The sequence below is a fragment of the Carettochelys insculpta genome, chromosome 23 (assembly GCF_033958435.1).
Source record: "Carettochelys insculpta isolate YL-2023 chromosome 23, ASM3395843v1, whole genome shotgun sequence".
Lineage (NCBI taxonomy): Eukaryota > Metazoa > Chordata > Testudines > Carettochelyidae > Carettochelys > Carettochelys insculpta.
In genome coordinates this window covers 12,296,785-12,322,751 of record NC_134159.1, presented here as the reverse complement: position 1 = coordinate 12,322,751, position 25,967 = coordinate 12,296,785, and the positions used below count along the sequence as shown (strand labels likewise).

General features: G+C 48.6%; 1 protein-coding gene across 2 annotated transcripts in view; it reads left to right on the top strand.

Annotated features, from left to right (window-relative positions):
- SPSB1 (splA/ryanodine receptor domain and SOCS box containing 1) overlaps positions 1–18,724 on the top strand; it is a 78,314-nt gene extending 59,590 nt beyond the window's left edge. Inside the window, exons 1-3 of one of the 2 annotated variants that reach the window (XM_074975838.1) lie at positions 9,315–9,608; positions 11,808–12,630; positions 16,513–18,724. In XM_074975838.1, coding sequence (XP_074831939.1) covers positions 11,937–12,630; positions 16,513–16,640 — 822 coding nt within the window. In that variant the 5' untranslated portion in view covers positions 9,315–9,608; positions 11,808–11,936 and the 3' untranslated portion in view covers positions 16,641–18,724. Of the gene's footprint in view, positions 1–9,314; positions 9,609–11,807; positions 12,631–16,512 lie in introns of those variants that run through there. The other variant, XM_074975837.1, reaches the window with a different exon arrangement.
- The last annotated feature ends 7,243 nt before the right edge of the window (positions 18,725–25,967 follow it).

Here is a 25,967-nt window from a genome sequence, read left to right as displayed (position 1 = left end):
AGCTGTGCTCTAGGAGTTAGTTGGCAGAAGTTCTCTGGCCTGTGTTGTACAGGTCAGACTAGATCACAGTGCTTTCTTTTGGCCTTGGAACTTATTGTCTATCCCCTGCCTGCCTGCAGAGGTGTTTCAAGACTGCCTTGTTGCTAGCTGCAGAGCTTCATAGCTGTCATGGGCAGGGTGACAGTGGAAACAACCTGGAAATGGGATTCCTATAGGTGGCTCCTCAGTTATGATTTTATTTTTTACAGAGACGTCTATGGGAAAGTGTCCTGGCTCATTCATGTTCACACTCTTGCTGTTGCTACGCTTGTTCCCTTGGAGAATTGAACAGTTCGAGGGTGACCCACAGTGCATTTTGCTTGCTACCCATAATGCATTGCTTTCAGCAAACTTCTGCTGGGAGAACCCTCCTGGGCAGGAGCTCAGGAGGGTTCTCCCAGCAGAAGTTCGCAAAATAAAATTTTCAGAAAGTTCCATCTTGTACTTTAGCTTTTTTCCAAAAACCGCTCCAGGTCCTAGGAGTGCTTTAAAAGGGATTTTTCTAGAAAGGTATCCCTACTAGAACCATAGTGGAGACTTTTTTTTCTTGGAGGAGAGAGGGTAGGTACATGTCTCAGCCAGCATCTAGGAGAACGTGGCTGTTGCTGCAGAAGCCTGTAGGCATAGGGCTTACAACCTGGCAAAGAATTTGGTGCTTGGCTTAGGAGCATGAATTACCAGGTTTGCTTCTGGCAGAGCTGTGCTTTTTGGCCACAAATTGGCTTGTTCTCCCCAGGCCTTGCTGATCTGCAGAATACAGCTACTTGTCAGGGGCCTCTGATTTCAGAGAGGATTTTCTTGTTCTGTCTGCCAGGACACGTGCCATCTCTATAAGAACAGGAGGGAAGCAAAGGCAGTTTCACTTTCTGCAGAGGACTGTAAGGGCCTTTCCAGCAACCGACTCTTCCTTCTCAAACTGCCTCTGCGGGTGGGTAGGGTTGGGGAAATTGCCCCCTTGGGTAACCTCCTTTTGTGGTCTGTGAAGCAAGACTGGAGAAGGGCGGCAGCCACTGTCCGAAACCACTGCCAGGCAGTGATGATCCTGCCTGCCCGTCTGCTGGGGCTGACTTGCAACACTCCAAAACTAGTGCAAGCAGAGTTGCTGATACAGTGGTCCTGGTTTGCTACTGAGCAGCTGTTCGGGGTGGGTGGCTGAGCATTGTGGCGCACACACCAACTAGGTTCCAGCGTAGCAGGCAAAGACAGGTAGGTGAGCTTGTTGTTTCAAAGTGTTGATTAATTGTTAGCAGCAGGAGCTGGGGGTGTGTGTGCGGGGGATGTTTTTCAGTGCAGGGGGTGTCCTGAAGTCTTCCTCTGTTCCCCCTTTGAGTGGATCGCAGTCCTGACAATAAAAAGGCTGTACGGGTAACATTTGATAAGATTTCTGCTCAGACCTAAGAGAATCGACTGTCACGGCTCTAGATCAGCTGAACAGGGCTGCAGATATTGGTGGTGCTAGTTTCACGGGGGAACTCCAGCAGCGTGCTTTCACTTTGGGTTAAAGTGTTGCTAAAGTCAGCAGTGCTTTCAGCTCGGTGTAACCGAGAGCTTGTGTTCCAGGACGGCACTGAGAGAGGAGGATAGATTATGGTCCCTTTGAATTAAGGTCGCTCTGACGGCCGTGTCAGCATGATGCGGTGCTGGCTCGTGTTAGCTGGTGTGCGTTGCGACTTTAGACATACCCATAGAGGCTCTGTGTGAGTTCAGGTTTCCATGTTGTGCTAGGCACTGTACAAACTCAGCGTCCTCACCCAAAACAAAGGATGATGGGGGGGGGGGGGGGGGGAATTGCAGGCAGAGAGCAGAAGTCACTTGTCCGAGGTACAGATTAGGGGGTAGAGCAGGGACTAGAACAAAGACTCCCACACGCCAGCCAGCCCTGTGCTCTGCCTGCTAGCCCCGGTGAGTGTCTGGTCTCTAACAAGTGGGAAGAAGGGCAGAATTGACTTAATCATTTAAAAAAAAAAAATGGCTGGGGCCACTTGCAAAATCAGATGCTTGTTTGAAAAGCAGCTGAAGAGTGATAGGCAAGGCCATGATGACGAGTGCCATACTGGGCTGTCTGCAGGGCCGACAGCCGCCACAAGCCCTTGGGCAAGGTGAGAAGGGAGCCTGGCTCTCTACCCCCGGAAGGGACAGGACCTAGGGTTGTCAGCTCTTAGCACTGCCTGCCCCACAGTGCTGGCCCCCCTCCAGCCATGCAGTTCAAAGGGGCCCGTAGCTCAGGCTGCCGCTGCTGGTGTAGCAACGTCAGCAACTGGAGTGCTGGCCCCTTGGAAATGCTGGGCCCCTGTGCAAATGCCCTCCTTGTCATCCTTCCTTCAATCCCACACCCTGCCTGTTAGTGGGCCTGCAGGTGGTTAACCAGGCTTATAAAAGGAGAATGGTTTTAAGTGGCTGTGCACAGCATCTCCTTTTCCCTGGCCCTTCAGTGTGGCAGCTCTGGATCCAAAATTTTTTTGGCATAAGGGTAGGATCACCTCATGGTGCTCTAGAGATACCTGATTTCCCTCCCCCAGAAGCTGTGTAAATACTATGGGGAAAAGAGCAAGCCAGAGTAAACCCTTCCTTGAAGGAACAGCTTTAGAGCAAAACTTTCAAGGGGAAGCTGGGGAAAGGAGAAAGGCAGGTTGAGGCCTCCATGGCTGGGGATCTGGGAGGAGGTATCTGCTGCTTTGCAGCTGAGCGTGGTCGGCGCAGCTGTGGATGTCTTTGAACTTCAGTTATCCAGAACCTTTCAGAGCTGGCTGGACGTGTCATCAGCCGCTCCCTTGGTGCGGTGCTTGAATGTGAAAAGGAACCAATCTGCTTTGTCTGCACCACTGACACCGGTGTGGCTCTGCTGTTAGGCTGAATGTAATGAGTGGATCATAGTGGTCCATGCTGGGCGTGCTTTCCTGTCTAACATGTCCTCCTGCTGCTTCCACATTTGACAACATTGCATCCCAGAGCAAGGGGAAGCAAAACACATGGAGAGGTTCTGATTTTTTCCTTAATGCATCTTTTAATATGTGATTTAACCCCCTGGAGCGCACAGACCTCGAGGCAGGACTTGCTGCAAACTCCACAGTTTGAGCTGGTGTTGCTGTAATGGCACCAGCTGTTTCTGTGTCCCCTGTCAAGATCTCCTCACCAAATCCCTGCTTTGTGCCGAGACCACATGCATTGATGCTCTGTAGATTTGCACTGCCTTCCACTTAGCTTTTCAACAGCATTTAAGTTGCTGGATTTGACCTATTAGTTTGAAATGCACCTACCTGAAATGATTTCTCTGTCCAAACTGCAATGCTGTCCATCATCTGGCATTAGGTGGAGCAGGAAAAGCTGGAGAGAGCACCTTGAGTGGGGAGGGGGGCATTCTTCTTCCTAAGAGCTCCATCTCCTGCTTGTTCAGATGATCCAGATTTATTCAACTTTGAGAGCATGTTGCAAGGCTCCAGACTCGAGAGCACAGTGGGTTGAGAGGTGGGGTGTGTGAATCTGTGGGGTTCCTCATAGCCTGTCTGGAATGTAGCAGTGGGCTTTTGTTCTCTACTTGCAATAACTATTGTGAAACATTCAGATCCACTGGGCAAGTTCTTTTTTTATTTACTTAAAGCAACTAAAAGCAATGGAGCAGAGTCCTGTAGTCTCAGCAAGACCCAAAATGTTTCCATGTTGCAAAAATGGTTGTCTTCCTGATTCAATCTCAATGGCTTTGTTACGTGGATGGGTGTAGTTTGCCAGAGCTTGTCTAGAGTTGAGAAGAGATGGAGGGAGGATTTAGGAAGAAGTGGCAAAGCCTTGCATCTTAATATTGTCTTTGCAGTATTTTGATGACTCACTGAACTAGCTAATGCTTTGGTGGAGGGTGGGTGAGGTTTACAGGCCTTTTGCAAGACCTGCAGATTAAGATGGGGCTTTGGAAGGTGGTTGCATGATGGGGCTGGGTTAGAGATGCTCCACTCCTGGGGAGCAGGATGATGTACAATTGGAAGGTTGCATCCTTTTGGAGAGGGCATAGGGAGGTGTCTGTGGGGCAATATGTGCATGACCTTGACTCTTACTACACCCAAACTTATTTGGGTGAAGTGGTAGGAAGATGAACTGGATGTGTTCAGTGATGGAGCCTGACTGTTGGGGCAACTTTTCCGCCCAGGAGAGACAGTGCCAGGAGGACAGAGGAGGCTTTCTAGGTGGGATGCTTCTTCTCTATCTCTGCTTCTATTTGCACCTTTGCAGTAGCCATTCTTGCACAGCCTTAGAGGTCAAAATGGTGTCCCTGCCTCCTCTCGGGAGATGTGAAAGCCCTTGATGAAACATCTCGTCTCCTCTCTTCTGACTGCTCGCCAGCATCGTTTGTTTTGGATCCAGTTGTGTGTGTCTCTGCCATGGGAAATTCTCTGGTGGTTCCTAACTGCTAAACTAAAGGAAGAGCTAATGCTTTGAAAATCCACGTTATTGCTTCATGACTAAGACCTCCTTGTCCCCTCTCCAAAGCTCCGACACCTGTAAAGTTAAGAATAAAAGCAGAATAGCACTGGGGCCAGGTGAAGGTGCTGCTTGGTAGAGCAATGCAGAAATCCAGCAAGCAGAGGTTGTGTGATCAGTGGAGATCTTCCAATGTGTAAATACCAAGGTGATAGGCACCGTTAGACACCTGAAAATCTATGTGGTGAAGGTTTGTTGTGGCTTTAGGTGCTTAGCTTCTTATGACCCTTTTTCTCCAGGGCTGCCTGTCTCTCGTGCTGAGCAGTCTGTGGGGAGGTTTCACGCACAGCTCTGTGTTCCCAGACAGGTGAGCTGCCACTCTAGCGCTACCCAAATCCAGTCTTGTGGGGCGCAGCAGGATTGTATTCTGGTTTTCTCTGCTCTTGCTGAGCACCAGGGCAGCTGCTGTGCTTTATTTCACAAATGCAGAAGCTTGTTTTAAAATCTGTTGGGATGTAAGGCATAAACCCTGCACTGGGTGATATGATTCCTTGCCAGAGTTGGCTCTCCTCCATGAGCCTTGATTGTTATAACTCAATGTCAGCTTGCATAGTGTTCATCAAATCCTCTAACAGAGCTGAGAGATTCTGCTGAGCCTGTCAGAGGGTGAAGCAGCCTCATTCTACATGCACCTTGGAGCATAGGTTAAATAACGTTTCCTTGTGATACATAGGTGCTAACCAGTGTTTTAGTTCTCGTTGCTCCCTCCTAACCCAATGTGGGGTGTTTCTTGTCTCGTGTCTTGGCTGTAATGTCTATTCTAGTTCCTTGCTGCTTGGACGTGGCTGGCTTCATACTTCTTTGCCTCAGGAAAGCAAGCAGTGACTAGTTTTTCGTCCAAAGGCGGGGGGGGCTCTTCCACCTGAGAAAGCTGATGCCTTCATAGCACACTTAGTCCCTTCCTGGAATAGTGGTTCTGTAGGGCACACGGTATGTGGTGGAGAGTTGCAATAGGTGTATGTGGTGATGTAATTCAATAATTGCTGAACCGCTGTTCTCTGATTTGGAGCACTCGCCCTGTTTTTAGAATCCTTTGCTCAGCTCAGTGTCGTGAGTATGCAAAGTCTATCCTTGTGTCCATGCAGAGGTATGCCCCATCTCCTCTTGTGGATAGCACGGGTTCAGTAGTAGAGACCGCCGAATGGAAGCTCTTTCTAAGCGCAGGTCAAGTCCAAGACAAGTGGTGTGTGAAAGACTTCTGTAGATACCTAGTGCTGGAGGCTCATTAGAGTACAGAAGTACGCTCCACTTTCAAGTGTGTCTGGATTGGGGAGTATCTGGTGCAGACCATTTGGAAGCAAAAGCCACATGAGAGGAGTAGGTACTTCTGTGTGCCTGCCAATGCGCGAGTAGCAGCATGACTAGTCTCCAGTACTTGTTAGCTATAGAAACGTTTCATACGCTCCTTGTCTTTGGCCTGTCCTGAACTGGAAAATAGCATACAGTTGGGCAGGGTGCATCGTTTGGGTTGTGGCTTCCTGTAAATTGCTATCACCATGAACTCTTGCATTCAGGAAAATCTCTGCATCTCTGTGGTCTGTGTTTTGATCTTTTCATCAGAGTTTAAGGCCTACGAGGTCCACCTGGTCAACCAATATGCTCTGTTGTACGTCCTGGGACACTAACGCCACTCAGCACGCACAAGGCAAACCAAAATTAGATGGTAGCAGTCAGCCTGAGTGAGACTAGACTATTATGTGCCACAGGAAGCGAATAGGAGGAGGGGCCAAGTCGCACCAAAGCCCAAGGCACCTGCACTGGTAGACAAGTGATTGAGGATACACAGATAATCCTGGCAAGCAACAGATGCTGCAGAGGAACATGAAAACGGTCAAAGCAATGATCTGTCTAGCCTAGTATCCTGTCTTCCAGCACTGGCTGGTGCCAGATTTCTCAGAGGCAACGAACAGAACAGGGCAACTACTGAGCAATCCATTCTCTATCAAGTCCCAGGTTCTGGCTGTCAGAAGTTAAGGGACAACCAGAGCATGGGCTTGTCTCTGACTCTCTTGGCTAATCATGAACCCATCATCCATGAATATACCTCATTCTTCAATGTGCCCCATAATTACAGCCAGCCTGACCTGGGGGAATGTCCTTTCCAATCCCACATTTGGTGATCAAGAAGATCTTTGTCTTAGTCAAAATTCCTGCCAGTTGAATTTGTCTCTCAACTTCCAGATGTGTCCTAGCCTCAGTGCTCAGAGTTGTTCTCAAGCCCAGCAGCTCTTTGAAATGTCAGCTGGCTAATTTGGGTCTTCCATATCATAAGGACTCTGAGTGGTGTCAAACTCAAGACAACTACACATGCTCTCCTACTCTGAGTAAGTGACTGACTGACTGGCTGGATGAAGCTGAGCCTTTACAAAATCCACAGTTACCCACAATCACTTCAGTATTACTTTGGGGTGATTCGTCTCCAAAGGGACCTCTTCTGATATGGTGAACGTTCACAATCTGTGGTGAGGCCTGGGGTGCAAATCTGTGCCTATGTCTAGGATCCAGAGTTGGCCTTCAGTTGCTGCAGTCGAGGATCCAGACAGCTAGAATAGGTGGAGAGTGGAGCACCTCTTCACAGAACTAGGCTGCTAAAGCCTGAAAATGGAGGACCAAAGGGTATTCAGTTTGAACCCTCAGCTCAGGCTTTTTGCTCCCAAGAAGGGGCATGTGTGTTGAGGGGCAGGGAACAGAGTTTTAGGAGCAGTGAATAAAAAATTGCTATAGGTACATCCTGCTCCTTTTTAGCTGAGCTGTGTTGCATTGGTGCTAAGAAGACTTGTGGGGTGGGGTAGCATTGTTCTACTTGGAACAGTTAACACAGAAGTTGTGTGTGTTGAGCTGTTGGCGAATATGAGGAGTAAGCGATAAGGAAAGAGCAAAGACATGGTCAGAAAAATGGCTAAAGCAAGGTCTCCGGCACAAATGATTTGTAAGAGAAGACCTCAATGACTAGGGCGTGGGATAAGGATGGACCGTATTGGACTGCTGATCGTGGCTCTTGGTTGGAAGCCAGAAGATCCAACAAGAAAGAAGGGTAGAGCTAAGATGACTTGGAAGCAAGCAATGATCTGTGTAATAAAAAATTTTAAAATGGGAGAATGTGAGTCACATGGTACCTGATGAGGAAACATGGAGCGTGTGTGTGGCCTAGTGTGAAGAAAAGCACAGAATTGTCTAAAGCTGTTGATCACTGCTCTCTGGTGTGCACCTAATATACCTGGTCTCACTAGGAGCTAGGTATGTTCCTCAGAGTAAGCAGAATAATACATGCTGGGACTTGCCTTCAGGAGCAGGTACACTGTCTGTGCTAGGCATCTTGATGGCACCTTGAGCAGCATGCATTGCATTAGGATTGGATTGTGTGGGGCGAAGGAAGGAATGATGCGCTGAGAAGACAGATTCGAGATCTCCATATCTGCAGGTTTATCAGGACTTAGCCTTGCCACCAGTTGAAGTGAAGGGGAATGAGGCTCCTGTTTTGAAAGATGAGCAGTGAACTGAACAAAGGGGAACATTTAATATAATTCTGCAGATGGTGGATGACTTTTAAGCAGTCGGCCAGTGCTGGAGAGTTACTTGAGCATTCCTTGCGTGTTCCCTAACTTGTCTTCAGGCGCCCATGCGGATAATTCAGGATGGTGTCTCACTTACAGTAATTGTTCTCCGTTTCAAGTTGTTTATTACCAATGTTATCAGCCCTGGTCTACAGGACTGGAGTTGTTCAAGCACTTCTGTTTATTAAGGAAATACATCAGAAATCCCAGGCAAGTGAATACGAGGTGTAGGGTTAGGTCTTGTTGCTTCACTGACATTGTCTCTCAAATGGGGAAGCATGAGGCCCATGTGAAACCGTAGCAGACAATGGGTTGAACCTCTGAAGGTGGAAGCCACCTTTCTAAGTAGTAACTGCCTTGTTTTCCATAGCAGTCGAACAAACTAAAGCAAGGTGGGTTGGGGGGTTGGGAGCGATTTGCACATCTCCCAGAATCCTGCGAAAGGCAGAAGAGAATATGAAAGAGCTTCAGGTCAAGGGATCCCTTAGGCATAGAGTCCTGCGCAGATGCAGATTGTGGATACCTAAAGCTATAGAGAGGATATCCACAAACTTGTGGTGTGCTAGATTTAAAAAAAAAAAAAAAAAAAAGTGCATCTGCATCCATTTTGGCAAAAATGAGCTGCGGATATCTGCAGGTTTGCAGGGCTTTCCTTATGAGTGTGAAGAGGCAGCTGTGTTGGCTGCTGTGGAGCTGACTTCTTGGAGATGGAGCTAGGGTTAGTCTCTGAAAAGCTTTTGTGTGCATGTGGTGTAGCCCACTATGCAAATAGCCAAACAGCTGCCGCAACCCTGGACCGCAGGCACCTAAAATAGCAGAATAGTCTCACTAACTCTGCTCATATAGAAGAGTGGGGCAGTTTGACATGTCTGTCCATGATTAGGCCAACAAACATTACAGCTCTTCCCCTTTGTCTTACTAAAGTGCTGTTCCTTTTGTCTGGTCACCTTATTGTATTTTTCAGACAAGATTGGATTCACGCACTGTGATTTTTCCATGGCAGATGAGGTCCTAGTCGTGAGTAAGTGTTGTGACTGTAGCTGGCAAGAGTTCTGGGGGATTGCCTCACTCCAGGAAATGTTAAAATAACACTTTTTTTTTTTTTTTCTTAGAAAGCTGGTTCCCTCCCCGCCTAGATTTTTATTTTCTTAATAGCTACCCCTACTCTGGCCACTCCTTAACAGAGGATTGCTTGTGTAGCTGAGCCAGAACAGATTTGTTTGGGTGGACACAATGCCACAGAGCGGTGTGTGAAAGTGGCTGGTCTCTAGGCAGATCGGCTCTGCTGGAAAGGAGCCTGTCTGAAGCTTGGAAGGAAACTTAAGTTGTGCAAAAAAGTCCTGCTCTGAACGCCTGTCTGCCTGGGAAGACCAGCTGCCCCACTGATGCGGGGAATTTGAGACCAAACGTACAAGGAGGGTTTTTGTAACTGCTGTCTGGATTCCAGTAACTCAATGGGAGCTCTGCTGGAATGTGAGCCTTCCGAGGCTGGGCCAAGCCTGTTTGCCTGCCGCTTCAGCTCTGCGATGTCAGGATACTTCCAAGGTACTTGACAGAATTGAGGGGTCGGGCTAGGCAAGAGATGAGGGTGCAGGGGATAGACAGTGCACGCTCTAACTCTGCCCGCTGTCCTGCAAGCGGCTTGTAACTGTTCAGGGCTTTCTCTTATTGCCTGGCCTCTCCCTTGTTTGATCAGTGAAATAGCTCTATTGCTGTTGGGAGGTAGCCATGTTTAAGACTTTTTCAGGAGCTGCCATGCGGCGTTGAGCCGAGGCAGGAAAACCCATTTGTGGCTGTACCAGCACTACAAGCCAACCTCGCCTGTGTGTTTTGCATTGTAGAATTTCCCGCCCCCCCTCCAAGGGATGCTTAGAGCCCAGAGGATTCCCTCCCAACTAGACAGCCTGGTCACCTACGGCAGCCAGCCAAGGAAGGCTGGATCCGGCTCCCTCTGCCGGCCACGGCAGCTCCCTGGGAAATCTAAACTAGTTGCTTCCCCTCCTCACATGGGGGAGCACTTCCTCGGCTGGGAATTCAACCCTTACCAGGCCAGCCAATGGGCTGCCAAGTGCTAAACTCCTACCCGGTGGCTTACAGTGCTGTGCTAGACAGCAGGATCTGCCAGCCGGCCCTGTAATGTTCCCGCAGTCGGGTTCCACCTCTGAGCACAGTGAGTAGGAAACAAAACCTTGAAGGGCAACCAGCTGAAACATAGCTTGCTCCTTTTCCTCTCCTCTTGTAGTAAGGTTTCAGTTACCTTTCTCCTTTCATGGCAAGTGAAGGTTGTCTCTGTCGTGTCTATGGCAAAATAATAGCTGGGGGGTCAGGATATGGGAAGTTTGCGCTGCGAAGAACAAGCTAAATATTGAACATGCAGTAACCCCTGGACTTTGCCTTTTAAGCTTCAGTAAGCAAGCCCACTTCTCCTCCCAGAGCAATCTCTCCCCGTAGGTAAGATGAAAGCTAGTTCCTCCCAGGCTCTGAACGCAACTTGAATCGGTCTGAACTTGGGATGCCCCTGGGAATTGCTTTGCTGCAAGGGTTCAAATAGCTGTTGTAGTTGCCTGGGGCTGTTCAGGGATTTTTATTTGCAGAGTGTTAAATGCAGTGTGTGTTTTGGCTCCATTCTGGGCAACCATAGAGATTACTTTGACTGATGTCCAGTTGGAATGTAATACCAGGGACTGTATAAGTATCTGGAAAGATACACGCGGGAGGATGATGCAGGCAGTGGCTGGGGTGTCTCTTGCAGCTTGCGGCCACGGGGATATAGGTGGCAGATGAGACAAAGCAAGGCTGTGCTTGCTAAAAGCTGTATTTGCTACAGCTCGATCACCTATTCAGGGCTGCCAAGAGGAATTTCTTAATCTCTGCTAGGGTCTTGTATCAGGCTGTAACTCTTGTAGTGGTGTATGCATCATGTATTAGAGAATTTAGCAGGAGTATTTGGGGACTAAATGCAAGGGATGCCTATGGGGAAACTGCATGTTAGAGTAGCCCTGTGTCTAAAAGCTTTAACATGGACAATGGAGTGGTCCAGTCTTTGTAGTGCAAGGAAAACCCAAAGCTTCAGAGTTTTTAATGATGTCCCCACAACCCATTTATTTATCAGGGAGACAAAAGGGCTCAAGGTCTGGGTTTCTCTATGCATCATACATCCCAGTATCTAGACTTGTGTTCTCTTTGCAGTTCCTGCGAAGCTGTATGTGCTTAATAAGGAAGCTAGAAAAATGTAAACTTCACTTGCATGAGTTACCTGGAAACTCTCAGCGACTGCGGTGGGTTTGTCCGTGCGGCAGTCAGAGGTGAAACTGCACGATGTTGGCAACTGGCCTGAGAGCATTAATCAACCAGTGCAAGTACCAGTAGTGGAGAAGGTACAGCCACAAGGACTTTGGGTACTTAGGCAATTTGCAGATTCCTGAGTCCTAGCCAGGCTTAAGCTGCCACGCTGTCGTGACTGGTTTTGGCACTGACTAGCTAGCTTAAAGCTAGCTCAGGTGAGTATGTGCTGCAGTCAGACCTTGTCCTACAGTGTAGGCAGAGCTTTTAAAGGCTCTCTTGAACGTGCTGCAGTAAGTGGTCTAGTTCTGTCTTTGCAGGGTGTTGTGAGCCGGTATCTTGCTGGGCCCCCTTTGTGTGAACTTTGGTCTGTTTGACCAGACAACCAGGTTCTGGAAATCTTGTTTACAGGTTGTGCGCTAATGTTTAACTCTCCTCCTTGTTTTTCTTTCCCTCCATTAGGCAATACTGACCAGTGCACATCTCGATAAGGTCTCCTAGCAACCTCTTTGGTGGGGACTTAATGACAGCAGGAGGGTAATTGATGAGCTTGCCCTTGGAGTCTATAAGTACTTGAAATCGAAACACAAGATGGGTCAAAAGGTCACTGGCGGGATAAAGACTGTGGATATGAGAGACCCGGCATACAGACCGTTGAAGCAGGAGCTCCAGGGGTTGGACTACTGCAAACCCACGCGCCTGGACTTGCTATTAGATATGCCTCCAGTCTCCTATGAGGTCCAGCTGCTGCATTCCTGGAACAATGATGACCGCTCGCTGAATGTGTTTGTGAAAGAGGACGACAAACTAATATTCCACCGGCATCCGGTGGCTCAAAGCACAGACGCCATCAGAGGCAAAGTTGGATATACGAGGGGACTGCATGTGTGGCAGATCACATGGGCCATGAGACAGCGGGGCACACATGCCGTGGTAGGAGTGGCTACAGCAGATGCCCCCTTACATTCTGTGGGGTACACAACCCTAATAGGGAATAACCATGAATCCTGGGGCTGGGACCTTGGGCGGAACAGACTGTACCATGATGGGAAGAACCAGCCAAGTAAAACCTACCCTGCCTTCTTAGAACCAGATGAGACTTTCATTGTTCCCGACTCTTTCCTGGTGGTCCTGGACATGGACGATGGGACCTTGAGCTTCATTGTAGACGGGCAGTTCATGGGTGTTGCTTTTCGAGGACTCAAAGGGAAAAAACTGTATCCGGTTGTGAGTGCAGTGTGGGGGCACTGCGAAATACGGATGCGCTACTTGAATGGGCTTGACCGTGAGTATAACCCTCTGCTGCTTGTTCTGAAAGTGTAGATTTCTGCCTCCCTAGCCCTGCTAAAGGAACCAGACCATATATCCACACTACCTTCCCAGTAGCTAGTGAGTTATGTACCTGAAAACTCATGCAAACTGAAGTGAAGCCAAAATACTCATTAGGGCAGCAGCCCCAAAGGGTTTGGGGGAAGGATAGGGTTTCTAATCCAGATTAGTCTCTGCTGATGGGCTACATTTTGGAAAGAGCGGTGTGTATTTCTCTCTCTCCTCCTTCCTCCCCCCCCCCGGCACCATCTGTATCTAGTGCTGCTGTCAGGCAGACAGATTATGTCCCTATAGTAGAGCAAACTCAGCAAGTCTGCTTGTGCATCATACACACCCTCAAATTAGGAAGGCAGCAGTAAACAGGTGACTGGAAATCATGACATGTTTGGGTGGTAGAGCAGAAGGGAAACCTACTGCTGGTACTCCAGCCATCCGTGGTAAATCTCTGTGGAAAGTTGATGTTCTCCTTCTCCTCTTTACTGCCAGAGTCTCGAGGCCCTTACTATGGATTTAGGTCAATAAAGGAAGCGAAGTTTTCTTGATTCTCTGTAGTTCCCGTTTAATTGAAAGGTTTCATCTAGTACGTTCACTCCTTCTGGGACACCTGGCTTTGGCCACTGTCAGCACACAGGATATTGGGCTCAATGGACCTTTTGGTCTGACCCGGTACTATCATTATGTATTCTTGATGCAGGAGAGCAGGTTCTAAACTCCATGCTGCAGGCAGGTGTGTAGGGAGCTGTACAGTCATGAGCCTGGAAGCTTGTCTCTTTCAGCAACTAGCTGTTCATCGTTTTCCTTTCGAGGCCAAGGAACGCCCTTCAACAGTGGGGAGTTCGGTACTGCAGCCATGAAAAACTTCCTAGTTCTGACAGCTTGGTGTAAATTCAGGATGGCTGTTGGTTGCCAAGCTTCGTACAAGCTTCCCCAGTTCACACTGGTTGGGGGTGGGGGAGAAGCCCATTTCGGATAGAGGTTCCCAATTGTCCTAAAGTGACTTAGCCCATCTGGAAGAAATGGTTTAATCTGGATTTGCTGCTACTGAAATTGGTCAGGTTTAATATGGGGGGGATAGAATGTTCACCCCAGAGTAGCACCTGTTTTGTATCGTTGCAATGGGCTGTAGAATATTTTCTTCCTGTATTGGCAGGTAGATGCACTTGCTCTTCTCCGAAACTGTTCAGAGGCCTCCCAGTGCAATAATAGAGCCTCTTAAGACCTTGAGTGTGGGCTTAATTATAGTTAATGAATTACTTCAGCAGTATAGTAGCCGAGGGGTAGCTGAGTTAGTCTGTACCTTCAAAAACAAAAAGAAGTCTTGTGGCACCTTATAGACCAACAGGTATTTTGGAGCATAAGCTTTCATGGGCAAAGACCCGCTTTATCAGATACCTGAGTGGGGATTTCCAGGGGAGGGTTATATAGTTCACTTCAGTAGAACAAAGTCCAAGTGTCGAGTACCACAGACTGCACCCGCCTTGCCATTGCAGCAGTTTAAGACAATGGGCTGTGCTTGCATTATGGTTCTCCCTCCCCCAGGAACCCAACTCAAGGAGCAGGATTCTGTTAGCAGCTGTATAAACACAGACCCAAAGGGACAAGGTTTTAAACCAAAGCGGGATATCTTTTTTTTCTTTTTTCACTTTGCATTAAAGCTCATCTTAGTTTTTGTTACTCAGGTTGAACTGCAGAGACAGGTGAAAGCTGGAAGATTTTCTGCTGCTCTGTGCTGTATTTTACATGCTGTAGGGCTGGGATGACCAAACTTTCAACATCAGGCCCCGTTTCTTGTCTCTCTGCAGTTAGCAGGGCCCCCTGAACCTGTCTAATGTAATCCAAACCAATGGAAATTTCGGTTATGTTCATATGGGTCCAGGAAACCTTTTGGCACGTGTAAGAAAAGAAGTCTGTAGAGTGTAAAAAATTTTATGAATTGATCTAGAAATGTGAATACACAGACATCAGAACAGGAAAGTATTTCAAGGTTTTTAATGAGCTGGATTAGTCTGAGACCCAGTAGCTGATTGTGCTGCACCCCCATATAGGAAATTTCAAGTCCCCCTGAAGGGGCCTTCTCCCTGCACTTTGCACATCCCTGCCATAGAGTATTCCTGGCCTGAGACAGCACTAGTAGTGACTCACAGGCATTGGAGTGAATGTGTGGAAACAGGTCTCCAGTGCATTTGGCATGCCTGTTTCATTTTTCTTCTGGGGCGTGTGTATGCTTTAGGTTTCATGTCTCCTAGTCTGACCTGCTGTGAACACCGACCAATCAGTCTCTTGGCTTTTCAAATTTAGTGTACGGGGGCTCTGAGCATGGCCTAGTGGCTTTGCCGCCCTTATTTTTGCACTGCTCTCTGCGGAGCTAGGACCTTAGTAGCTGCCTCCCTACAGGGGCCCAGCACTGAAGGCAGTAGTACAGGAGTAAAGGATGAGGCAGGTATGGTTTTGCCACCCTTTACTTTTGCACTGCTGCTGGCAAGGAGCTGCTTTCAGAGCTGGGCACACAGCCACCATTATCACCACTGTTCTCCAGTTGCCCAGCTCTGAAGGCAGCTGATGTAAGGGTGGCAATGCCATGATTTTTCTACCCCTCCTCAAATGCTTTTGGGTCATGACCCCCATTTTGAGAAATAATGGTCTTCCCAGTGAAATCTGTATAGTATAAGGTAAAGGCACATAAAATATCAGATTCATGGAAGGACACTAGATTTCATGATCTTGATGCATTTTGCATGGCTGTGAATTTGGTAGGGCCCTACTCATAAGTTTGTAAGTCCCAAACCATGCAGAAATAGCTAAGGCAAAACAGGCACTTCCGATGACATTCAGGAGCAGACACGCAGGGATTGGAGCTGTTATGTTATGGATCCTTCAATCTAAACCGTGATGGGACTAGACTGGGGTTTGGACTGTTGTTGCAGTAGCAGCAGTGCCAGCTGGGTGTCCCTGGTCTTTCTGAATTGCTGGACCCTGGGGCAGCTGCCCCTTATATACCTGCCATGGCCCCTTGTCTGCAGGCTTGCAGCTGTACAATGGTGCTTGCATTTCAGGATGTGTTCACTGAATAGGAACTCTTTAGATTCCCTATGGGGAATGCTGTGCTGGCAGGAGGAACTTGCCCAATCAACCAAGGACATGTAGAAATACACCCCAGTAGGACTGGCTTTGTGAGCTCCAAATAAATGGTTATGTAGCGCACTGCCTGGATACTGCACTGATGGGTGCTGTATATAGTCCCATCAGGTGCTGCTAGACCAGAATTCAGGTTGGAAGGGAAATCTTGGCTGAAGCAGCCAAATACAATGACTTGTGCAGCTTGATGGAGCTGGCCTGCCTGCATTGTGGGGGTGTCAGAAGTAAGCATGCGTAGGCTTCTGGGGTACCTAGAAACGGGCAGAGTAGTGCATTGCTTCTGGGTGCCTAGATACAGTAAAATCTTACGGCAAAGGCTGTATGCAAACAGCTTTCACAAAGGCTCCCGCGTTGTGATGGGTAAACATGCAGGATCCCCGACCTTCCCTGAATGCTGCTACATCTCCCTAACTACTCAGGGTGGGATTCCAGGATCTCCTGTCTTACCTTACTGATGGCATTGCCAGGCTGTGCACCACCTTCCAGGCTCTCTGCAAATAGCTCTCAACTTTTGTGGGCCCTTTTCATAGCAAGCCAGGAAACAGTTCTAGGTTACTAAGAGCATGTGGTTCCTGAACATGCCAGGCCCTCCATTTCTCATTCCTCCTGAGTACCAGGTGCCATAACTAGCAGCACAGCTACCAAGCTCTTAACTTCTGGCTCCAGCTAACACATGGCTTTTTTTTTTTTTGGTCTGTTGCAGCTGAACCACTGCCTTTGATGGACCTGTGCCGGCGTTCTGTGCGGCTGGCTCTGGGCAAGGATCGGCTGAGTGAGATCCACGCACTGCCTTTGCCGGCCTCCCTCAAGAGCTACCTTCTCTACCAATGACCTATACTGATAAGAGGACGCTGTGAGAACTGAAACAGAGGCAAACAATTTGGCGTTAACCCATTGGACAGTGGTCCTGTCAGCCTCCCCCCCTCATTGTTACTAGTGCTGGATGCCCTCGGCCCAAGTACCCTCCTCCAATGCCAAAACCAAATATGCCTTTAAAATGGCTGTTTTCAAGTATCCTTGTTCCGCAATGAAGTGACCTTTGCAGATGAAATTCACATCCCTGCACGCCACTCTTGCAGAATCTCTCCACGCATCCCTTGCTGCTTTCTTCCCAGCTCCTGGCAAACTGCTGTCGAGCGTCCTTTGAATGCCTGCAGTCTAGGAGCAAATTCTGCCGGTTGAAGGAGAGCCCGTATAGCTTGAAGGGGAAGTGCTGGGAATGTAAACAGGTTGAATGCCAGGTGCTAGGTGTGAATGGCATGAGATGGGGGCCGTCGGGCAAGCCAGGACCTGGAACACATCAATGGGGAGCGAAGACACCAAAAAAACTCTGTGGACACTTTTTTTAAAACTTGGATAAGGTGGTTATGTAGCTGATGTCAGTGTTGTGATACTGTCTCACCCTGTCTTAACTGTTACTTCATGTAGATTGAATCCCACTTCTTTCACTGTCGTGCTCCATCCCTCACACTGTGGATTTTTTTTTCCCCTTCCCCTCTGCGTCTTGTCTTCCTTGTCACTGGCTGTGACACCAGTGGCAGATTAAAGCCTGTTGTGGACTGGGAAAGCAAAGCAGTGAGAAGCCCCTCTGAGGTCTGCATCTCCCCTCTCTTCCCTTGTGTTCACTTGAACCTGCAGTCATTAGATCAGGTTTCTGCTATCCCCATGCCAGTGATGGTGAGTTTCCCCTGCTGTAACACGTTGGCATGCAATAGTCTCGTTGGAGAGCTAGCCACTCCAGACATCAGTCACAGATCCTTTATAACTACAAATTTCTCCTTTTGTATGTCTGTGTCCTATTTGGCTCCTTGTTAAGGCTTAAGCCTACAATGCCCCTGACCTGGATCTGCCTGGGAATCTTCTGCTTTGGTAAACCACTTGGAGCATTCAGATCAGAGCTTTGTCCATCAAGATAATCTCTCCCTTGCTCTCTGGCAGGAACAATCCTCTGTCATCCCGGCTGGTGGACAGAGAGATGACCCAGGCGGAAGGGTGTGCACAGTATGTGTTCTGTCTAGCAGTATATCAGGAGGCCAGATGTCTAGAGGATGATGTGGTGGAAAGTACTTTGATGGGAGGTTTAACAGTGCTCTTTTGAGGCTTTGCATGCACAGCAAAGGGAAATGGCACAAATTACAAAGAACGAGGGGGAGAAAAACGTTGTGAAACTTTTTTTAAAAAAGGAGTGGGGATGGGGAGGCAAATCCTTGTACATCCCAAATAAAGATTCTCCCCTTGGTAGCTCAACAGAGAGAACCCTGTCCAACAACAGGAGCTGCTCTCTCCTGGCTTCACCAAATAGTAGGCTATCCAGCTGCCTTCTCTGGGGTTATTTTGCACATTTCTTTTTTGCCTTGAAAAACAAGGTTTTGTGTGTTTTGCTTCAGTTTTGTACAGGTACAAACAAGTTTATTTGTTGAAAATGTTTAATATATATTTGTGGTGTTTGTATAATCCTGTTTTAAACAGCTGCTGTAGGGTACCTTTTTAAAAAAAAAAAAAAAAATCTACTGCCATAGTATATTTTTTAAAGCACAGAATTGGTGCCAAGACTGGGTGGGGGTGCAGAGTGCCCCTTTGGTGTTTTTTTTTTAAACGTGACCCAGGTGATTATTTTATGTAGGGATTTGTACAAGCTTCTGTTACCAGGTGGGACACGTACGAAGTTGCACAAGAGAATTCAGTGTGTACAGAGCCTAGTTTTATTGCCTTCAACTCTAGCAGCGTCTTCCACCACTCCTGGGAAGTGGCCATGTTTTGCCCTGTTCTTGTGCTTTTAGCATCCCCTTTGTCTCCACTGTCTCTTTCCTGTCCTCAGTGCATTGCTTTGTACAGTTTTAAACTCTTTGCTTTCTCTTTTACAGCTGTAGATAATATTCAGTAACCTGATACAGAAATAAAGTTTATTAAATATTGAGCAGGAGTCATGCTTTTTTCATTTGTGCCTGGGGGCCCTGCCAAAATCAGGGGCCAGTTGAGCTCAAGGCTGTACACACACTGACAAGAGAACTGCCTCAGAGAGTCAAATCTGAGTAGAACAAAGATGAAGCCATGAATTATGCCCATTTTACAGACTTCCTTTTGAAGCTACCCAAAAAGTCTGTGACAGAGCTGGGATTTGAACTCTGGCCTTAGGTATTAGAACACCAACCATCCTTGCTCTTCAAACTGAAGAACTGCTTCCTCCTTCCGCTTAAGGTCCAGAGAGGTTGTTACTAGTTGTGCTTTTATGCAAGCTCATCTGGGGTAACCTTGTGGTGATGCTCTCATGCTGAAGAAGTGCAGTGTTGGAGGTATAAAGTTACTTGGGGAACACTGTGGTGGTGGTATTGGTGAAAGGGCAGAGTATCACATTGTAGGGGAAGGAATAGAAGTGTAGGCTGAGGACAACAGGGTCTGGCACCTCTATCTGACCATGAGAGCTCCCTACATCCTGTCTCACAAACTCTGCACTCCTTGAAGTCCAGTGCATGCTTTCTAGCAGAGCCACGTAATGGACCACTATAGGCTGAGATGGCTCTGATTGATTATATATATATATTTTTTTAAATAGATTGTAAGGCTGGAAGGGACCATTAGATCACCTTGTCTGACTTCCTGTATATCACAAGCCATTGAAGTTTTACCCCTTATCCCTGCATTGATATGAATAACTTACTGGCTAAAGCAGAACTTCCATAAAGGCATCTGGGCTTTGAATTTAAGATGTACCTCAAAAACCAGCACACTCTGGTCAGGTCATGGATGTTCCTGGACAAGAGGAACTGGGAGCCTAAGAGCAGGCTGCCACCAGCATATGACTGGACCCAGAGCCCTGCAGCAACAGCAGAGGTGGGTGAGAGTGGTGAGGGCCAGAGCCTGGGCCATCCAGGACACAGCAGCTGCGCAAGGAGGGTGGGTGGGAGCTGAACCAGGAGCCTGCAGCTTGGGAGCTGAGGGCAGGGGACTTGTCCAACAAATTCTCTCATTCAGAGCCAGTCAGGTCCTGATGGTGCCAAACCAGCTGGTGTTGCTTTGCTTTTACTGGTGACAAGTGTTGGAGTTAGGGTTCCACCCCACCTGTCACTTGGGATCAAGCCTGATGCCCTTCCATTGTACGTAACTTCCCTCCCGGGGAGTGAGAGGAGGGAGGCAGGCAGCAGGCCTAGCGAATGGTGACCAGATGTAGGAGTTGCAGCGTTTCTGTGTTCTTGAAACCTTGGTGATCTTCAGCTAAATTGTGTTTGGGCAACATTATTAACCTCTTAATACCTGTGGGACCCAGTCATGCCTGGAGACCTTTGCTGCCCATGTGGCTGGAATTAACTTTGGAGATGAGGTGGCAGTTTTGACTGGGCAGACTAGTCACTGTCCCTGAACTTTGTTCCTTAAAATGAACCTAGGTTCACTCAAAGTCTTTAAGTCCTTAACAGACAATTATTTAGGCTGACTTCTTGTATAGCCCATCCTAGAGCTTTTTTTACCCATGGATTCCATGACTTCTGATGAGGACCAATCTTTTAGACTAGTGTTTCCCAACTTTATTTGGCCATGGAACCCTTTTAAACTTGAAAGAATTTTGCAGAACCCCATTCAAAGGCTCTACCCCACAACCTGCCCCAGATCTCCAGGCTTTACATGCCTCAGCCCCCTAAATCTACTCCCTTATCCCAAGCTTTACCCCACATCCTGCAAACTGCCCCTACTGCCAGGCTTAATCCTTCTCAGCCCCAAATCCACCTCCCCTCCATAGCATTGACCCGCCTCAGCCCCAAACCTAACCCCTCTGTGTCTCTGGCTGGGGACCCTAGGCCAGGCAGCCATGTGCACCCAGCAGAAGGAAGCCTGGCATGGAGGTGTTCCCCTGGCAGGCGTAAACTGAGCCATGCACACCAGAGGGGTGTGGCTGCCGGTAGGTGGGTGGGTGAGGCTCTCTGTGGCTCCCTGCCCTGCTGCCACTGAAATAATGGACCTAAATTGAGTTGGTTTAATGACCAGATCCCTTCTGCTTCCTCCCTCCCTACCTGCCCGCAGGTGGAGCAGTGCTGGCACAGCACTTCAAAGGGTCCTGGAGCTCCAGCCACCACCCCAACTGCACAAGTAGCAATCGTGGTGGCTGGTGCTCCAGGGACAACTGCCCCCTTTGCCCTGCCCCTGCCAGCAGGCTTGTGTGGATGCAACAGACTTGGCTGGGCTTTGTGAGGACCTGTCCTAATCTGGAACAAACCCCACGCCCTCTTGGGAGAGGAAGTGCACCAGCCACAGAGCTACCCAGCCTGATGGGCTTGATGTGAGAGGAAAACTGCCTCAAAAACTCCAGCCCAGGGAGAGATTGCTTCTGCCCTGGCCTTGGGGGCAAAGGCAAGAGAAACGCGGGGAAAGGAGCACGACCCCTCTCTGGTGCCATCTCTTCACATTTAAAGGTGAGCCTGGGGGGAAGTGATGCTGAGGGAGGCAGCCTGCCCACGTGGTAGGAATTAATCTCAGCCCCTTCCTCATGGTGCAGGGACTGAAAGAGAAAGGCGAAGTTCTGACCATCTGCGGACAAGGCTCGCCGCCCGTCCCATCGATGCGCTGTGGAATGCAAGCTCTACTGCGCCAGAAACTATGGGGGGCGCGGGGCGGGGGGTACAGCCATCAGCTGGGTTTGCGGGGACAGAAGGCAGAGCAGGCGCCCAAGACTGAGAAAATTGTTCATGCTCCACTCCAGACACCCAAACAGGCTCTCGTTCCAGCTGCTGGGAATAGCTGAAATAAATGACCTGCTCCGGCCCTGGAGTTTGCAGTGTTTATGTACGTCGCCGTAGCAACCGCACAGGAAGTCAGGAGCTGAGGATGGGGCCTGGTGGAATCAACAGATGACGGCTTGCTGGCCCATATCGCTTTGCCTCCCTTCTGCTGCTGACTAATCACAGTTCATCTGCAAGGAATTTTGCCATTCTGTTTTCTTGCACTCTTTCCCGCCTCAGCAAGGCGAGGTGCCCGAAGCACCTCTGCCCCCAGAAGGCCTGTGATGATCTCTGGAAGAAAATGAGGTATCTTGCTGATTAGATAACCTCTCTTCTTCCCTGCCGTCCCCCACCGCCCCAGAAACACCCCTTACACACAAAACTAAGCAGGGGTGCGGGACAGTGTTCTCGGTAAGCTGAACCCTTGTGTGGCTGCCCAGGAGAGATTCAGGTGCTGCCCAGCTGGTTAGCAAAGTGCCCACAGCCACCCACAGTCAGTAGCAAGTTTCTTTTGGTGGGGGACATCCACATGTGCCTTAGCGCACATAATAAAATTTATTCCATGGGGAAAAATAAAGGGAACACGGGTATTGGAACAATTCTTTGCACAGGTTCAACATCTCTAGCCTGGAACCCTCAGGACATGACCAGTGCTGAACCATAACATTTGTCAGACCATGGGAGGTCAATACTGTCTAGCAGCATTACCAATGCTTCCACTGTTTGCTGAGGTCTTAGAAGACATTTAGGCATAAATTAGAGCTAAATATCAGTACAGAACACAGAGCCAGGACTGGTGGCTGTAAACAAACTTCATGGGACCGTGGGAAAGTTGGCCACACCCATCATAAGGAAGGGTGCAGTCTTGAACAGGTTTCCATTACTTACAAGATTTACAGTTTGGTTCAGTGGCTCCCAGCACCTCCACTATAGGGTGAACCTCTAGTCTGTCACTCTCTCATCCAGCTACATCTGTAATCCAGTATGCTTTTAGTTAGCCAGAGGACTGCTTCCAGCACCTATGGAAATAACTCAGAAGCCTGAAGGAGAGTTTTTTTTGCCTTGGTGGCTAGAGTAAAAGTGCTGACTGGAAGCTGTCTAAGGTAAGTGCTTTCTGGCAACAGCAGACACCCCCGTTCCTCTGCACCAGATCACATCCCCCCTCATTTCCACAGCTCACACTCCCTTTGCCACTTAAGCCCTCTCCCCAGCTTTGAGTCCCCACCTGCACTCCAGAGCCCTCTTCTGCCCCTCAAACCCCCATCTCTGGCTCCAGCTCGAGTCCACTGTTCAACTCCTGCCCCCAGAGCAGTGAAAGTGAATGAGGGCCAGGGGATATAGCAAGCAGCCAGCAGCGCCTCAAAGAAGGGGCAAGGTGGGGGCAGAGCAAAGGAGTTGTTTTTTGTATGATTGGAAAGTTAGCAACTCTGCCCTGGGGTGCTGCCTGGAAAGGAGAAGTCCCATTTCCTGGTATATGGGGAACAGAGGCACAGATTGCTCAAGGTCACAGAGGATGTCCAGTGGGCCGCTTAGAACTGACTGAAGATCTCCTGAATCCCTGCCTCATGCCTTCACCAGCGTTCCCTGTAAACCAATGCCTTGGAGGGCCACCCCAGAGACATTCAGGTGCTGCCCAAGGGACTAGCAGAGTGCCCACAGCTGGCAGTATAGTTCTACTGGTGGTGCACATCTGCACATGAATGCATAACAATTTATTCCACCCGTGGATGTGGGGGAGCAAACACCGGTCTTCACCGCACACAGCCTTCCTCTGCTGACTGATGTAGTGAATGTTCCAATTTGGGTGCAAAAAAGGTCTGCTCCCTTGTGGAAGCTGTTCCAAAGCTCGAAGTAAAACGCATTGTGTAGTGTGCTCCCCCACCTTATCCCACACTGATAATCATCATCTTGCACCAAAAGCTGGTGTGAGTTTGACTGGAGAGGGACATAGTTGGAGATTTATTTCCTTATTTTGTTTTTAAAACTTCCTTGGCCCTGGCAGTGGTGCCAAAGCAAGAAATGCTTGTCTCAGGGCTGCACAAAGCCAGCCCCCTCTCATTTCCCCCCAGGGTTTTGGCCCTGTCCTCACAAATGTTTTGATTTATGAGTCTGTTGCCGGCTTGTCCGCCCTTCAGACAGAAAACTATTTGAAGCAGCTGCCAGATGTTTTGTCTGACTTGTGTTTTACAACTTGCTTACTGTTTAGCAAGGCTCTCCTGCCAGAGTTCGAACTGCCCTGGTGCATTCTGTTCTGCTGCCTTGAAATGCTTGTTTCCCAATTCCACCCAAACCACATACATACATAGCATTGAGGAGATACCAGCTTAAGAGCTTCACGCAAGCCTATGGCATTACGCGTTGACTGCCTAACTTGCTGTTCTGGCCCTCAGGGGTACTGAGATGCACCTGGTCCAGCCATGTTCCACTGTTTTGCACATTACAATGTTGCGTAGAGGTTAAGGTGGCTTTCAGGCATTTGTAAAAGCAACTGGGTCATGCAGACACATCCTGGCCTGAGCTTGCATTCCCTTACATAGATTTGCACCTAATGTTAGGGTTGGTTGGAACCTAGAATCACCAGCAGGCAGGAAAGTCTGATAATGGAAAAAATAATGCTGCATTGCATCAAATGGCGGTTACAGAATTTCCTGCAGAACAGGGACAGCCTGAAATTTCCAGTTTGAAAAAATCGAATTGTTTCATTTTGACTTTCTAAACAAAATTGATACAGCTCCTTTGGTTGCCTGGAGTCCTGACGCCCTGGGGTTCTGGGGGGAGGGTACCAAGAAGCTGGGAGCTTGCAAGCCCTGACAAGGTCCCAGTTCTTGCAGGTAGGCAAAGCAGCAGGAATACTACCTGAAGATGTGCTGACATCATGTCTACGCCAAATGTTTTGATTGCGATAAAATTAGTCTTCAACAGCTGCTTTTCTTGACTAGCTGCAAGCTTACGTTCAGGTCCAGAACTTCTACTATTCTCTGGGACCCCGTTTGTAAAATGGAGATCTTATTACAGGATGGCAGAAAACAGTGCAAGTGCCTTAGGAAGGAAACCAAACTAACAGAATTACACAAGTTGAATCCCTCTTGTTTGGCACTCTTGGGACCTGACCATCGCTGAACGAGAGAACTTGCCAGACCACAGATGGTTAACATCGTTTACTGCATTACCAACACTGCCACAGCTTACTAGGCTCTGGAAGACATTGGCTATGTCTACACTAGCCCTTTACTAATGAAGCGCTGAAATACATATTCAGCTCCTCATTAGAATGCGGGTGGCTGCAGCACTTCGAAATTGCCGCGGCTCGCCACCTCACGGCTCGTCCAGATGGGGCTCCTTTTCGAAAGGACCCCAGCAATTTCGAAATCCCCTTATTCCTATCTGCTGATTTGCATGGCCATTTCAAAGTTTTGGGCTGGTGTAGACACGACCATTTAGGGGTAAGTTAGAGCTAAATAACAGCACAGAATACTGAGAGCTAGGACTGGTGGCTGTAAACAAACTTTATGGGACTGTAGGAAGCTTGGTCACAGCCATAGGTGGTCATCCAACTAACTAGAATTGTGCTGGATTACAGATGTTGCTGGACGAGAGAGTTCCAGATTAGAGAGGTTCAAGCTGTACTGACCAAAACTCTGTGGTTCAGTGGTTTGAGCATTCCCCTCATAACCCTAGGGTTGTGAGCTCAATCCTTGAGGAGGCCATTTAGGGATGAGTGCATACAGATGTCAGGGATGGTGCTTGGTCCTGCCAAAAAAAGGGCAGGGAATGGGATTAGATGACCTCCCAAGGTTCCTTCCAGTTCTAGGAGGTAAGTATCTCCAATTATGTTGATTGTGTAAGTATAGATCAGATACTGGGTACCAGGCCATGACTGTGAGCATTGACTGATACTCAATCAATGGGACTTAAACCTGTACCTCTAAAAAGCATGCAGATTCAGCACTTCTCCCCACTCACCCACCAGTTTTCCCCCCAAAGTACATGTGGATGGTGGTGGATTTTTCCCAGGGAATCCCCTTAAGAAAACAGATAGCAATAAGTCAGGGAGGAGCTGGTTGGGGTATCAAATAGCAGGGAAGTACAGGCTTGAGTGGAGGTGTTGCAGTGGTATAGCCTTCTAGAAAAGGCTTTGTTTGGCCTGATGAGTCACAAAGGGCTTCAAAGCTCAGCTGCCCTGTACTGTTGTAATCAGCTTGTGCCTGGGCAGTAGCTGCAATTTAGAAGAGCCTTGCAAAATGTCACAGCAGTTCAGGACTCGCACAAGCAAATATGCTAGCTGGTTCATAGTACAGTCTGGCAAAATATGCCTGCCTTAACTGATGTTTGGCTAGGACAAGGGTGTTAGTTCTTCCTCCTGCAAAAGCACACAAGGTTTCTGTTGATTGTGAGGCACCTGCATCCTGGTGTATCTCTTCTCCCAAAGCAAGCACCTCTGGCAATGGGA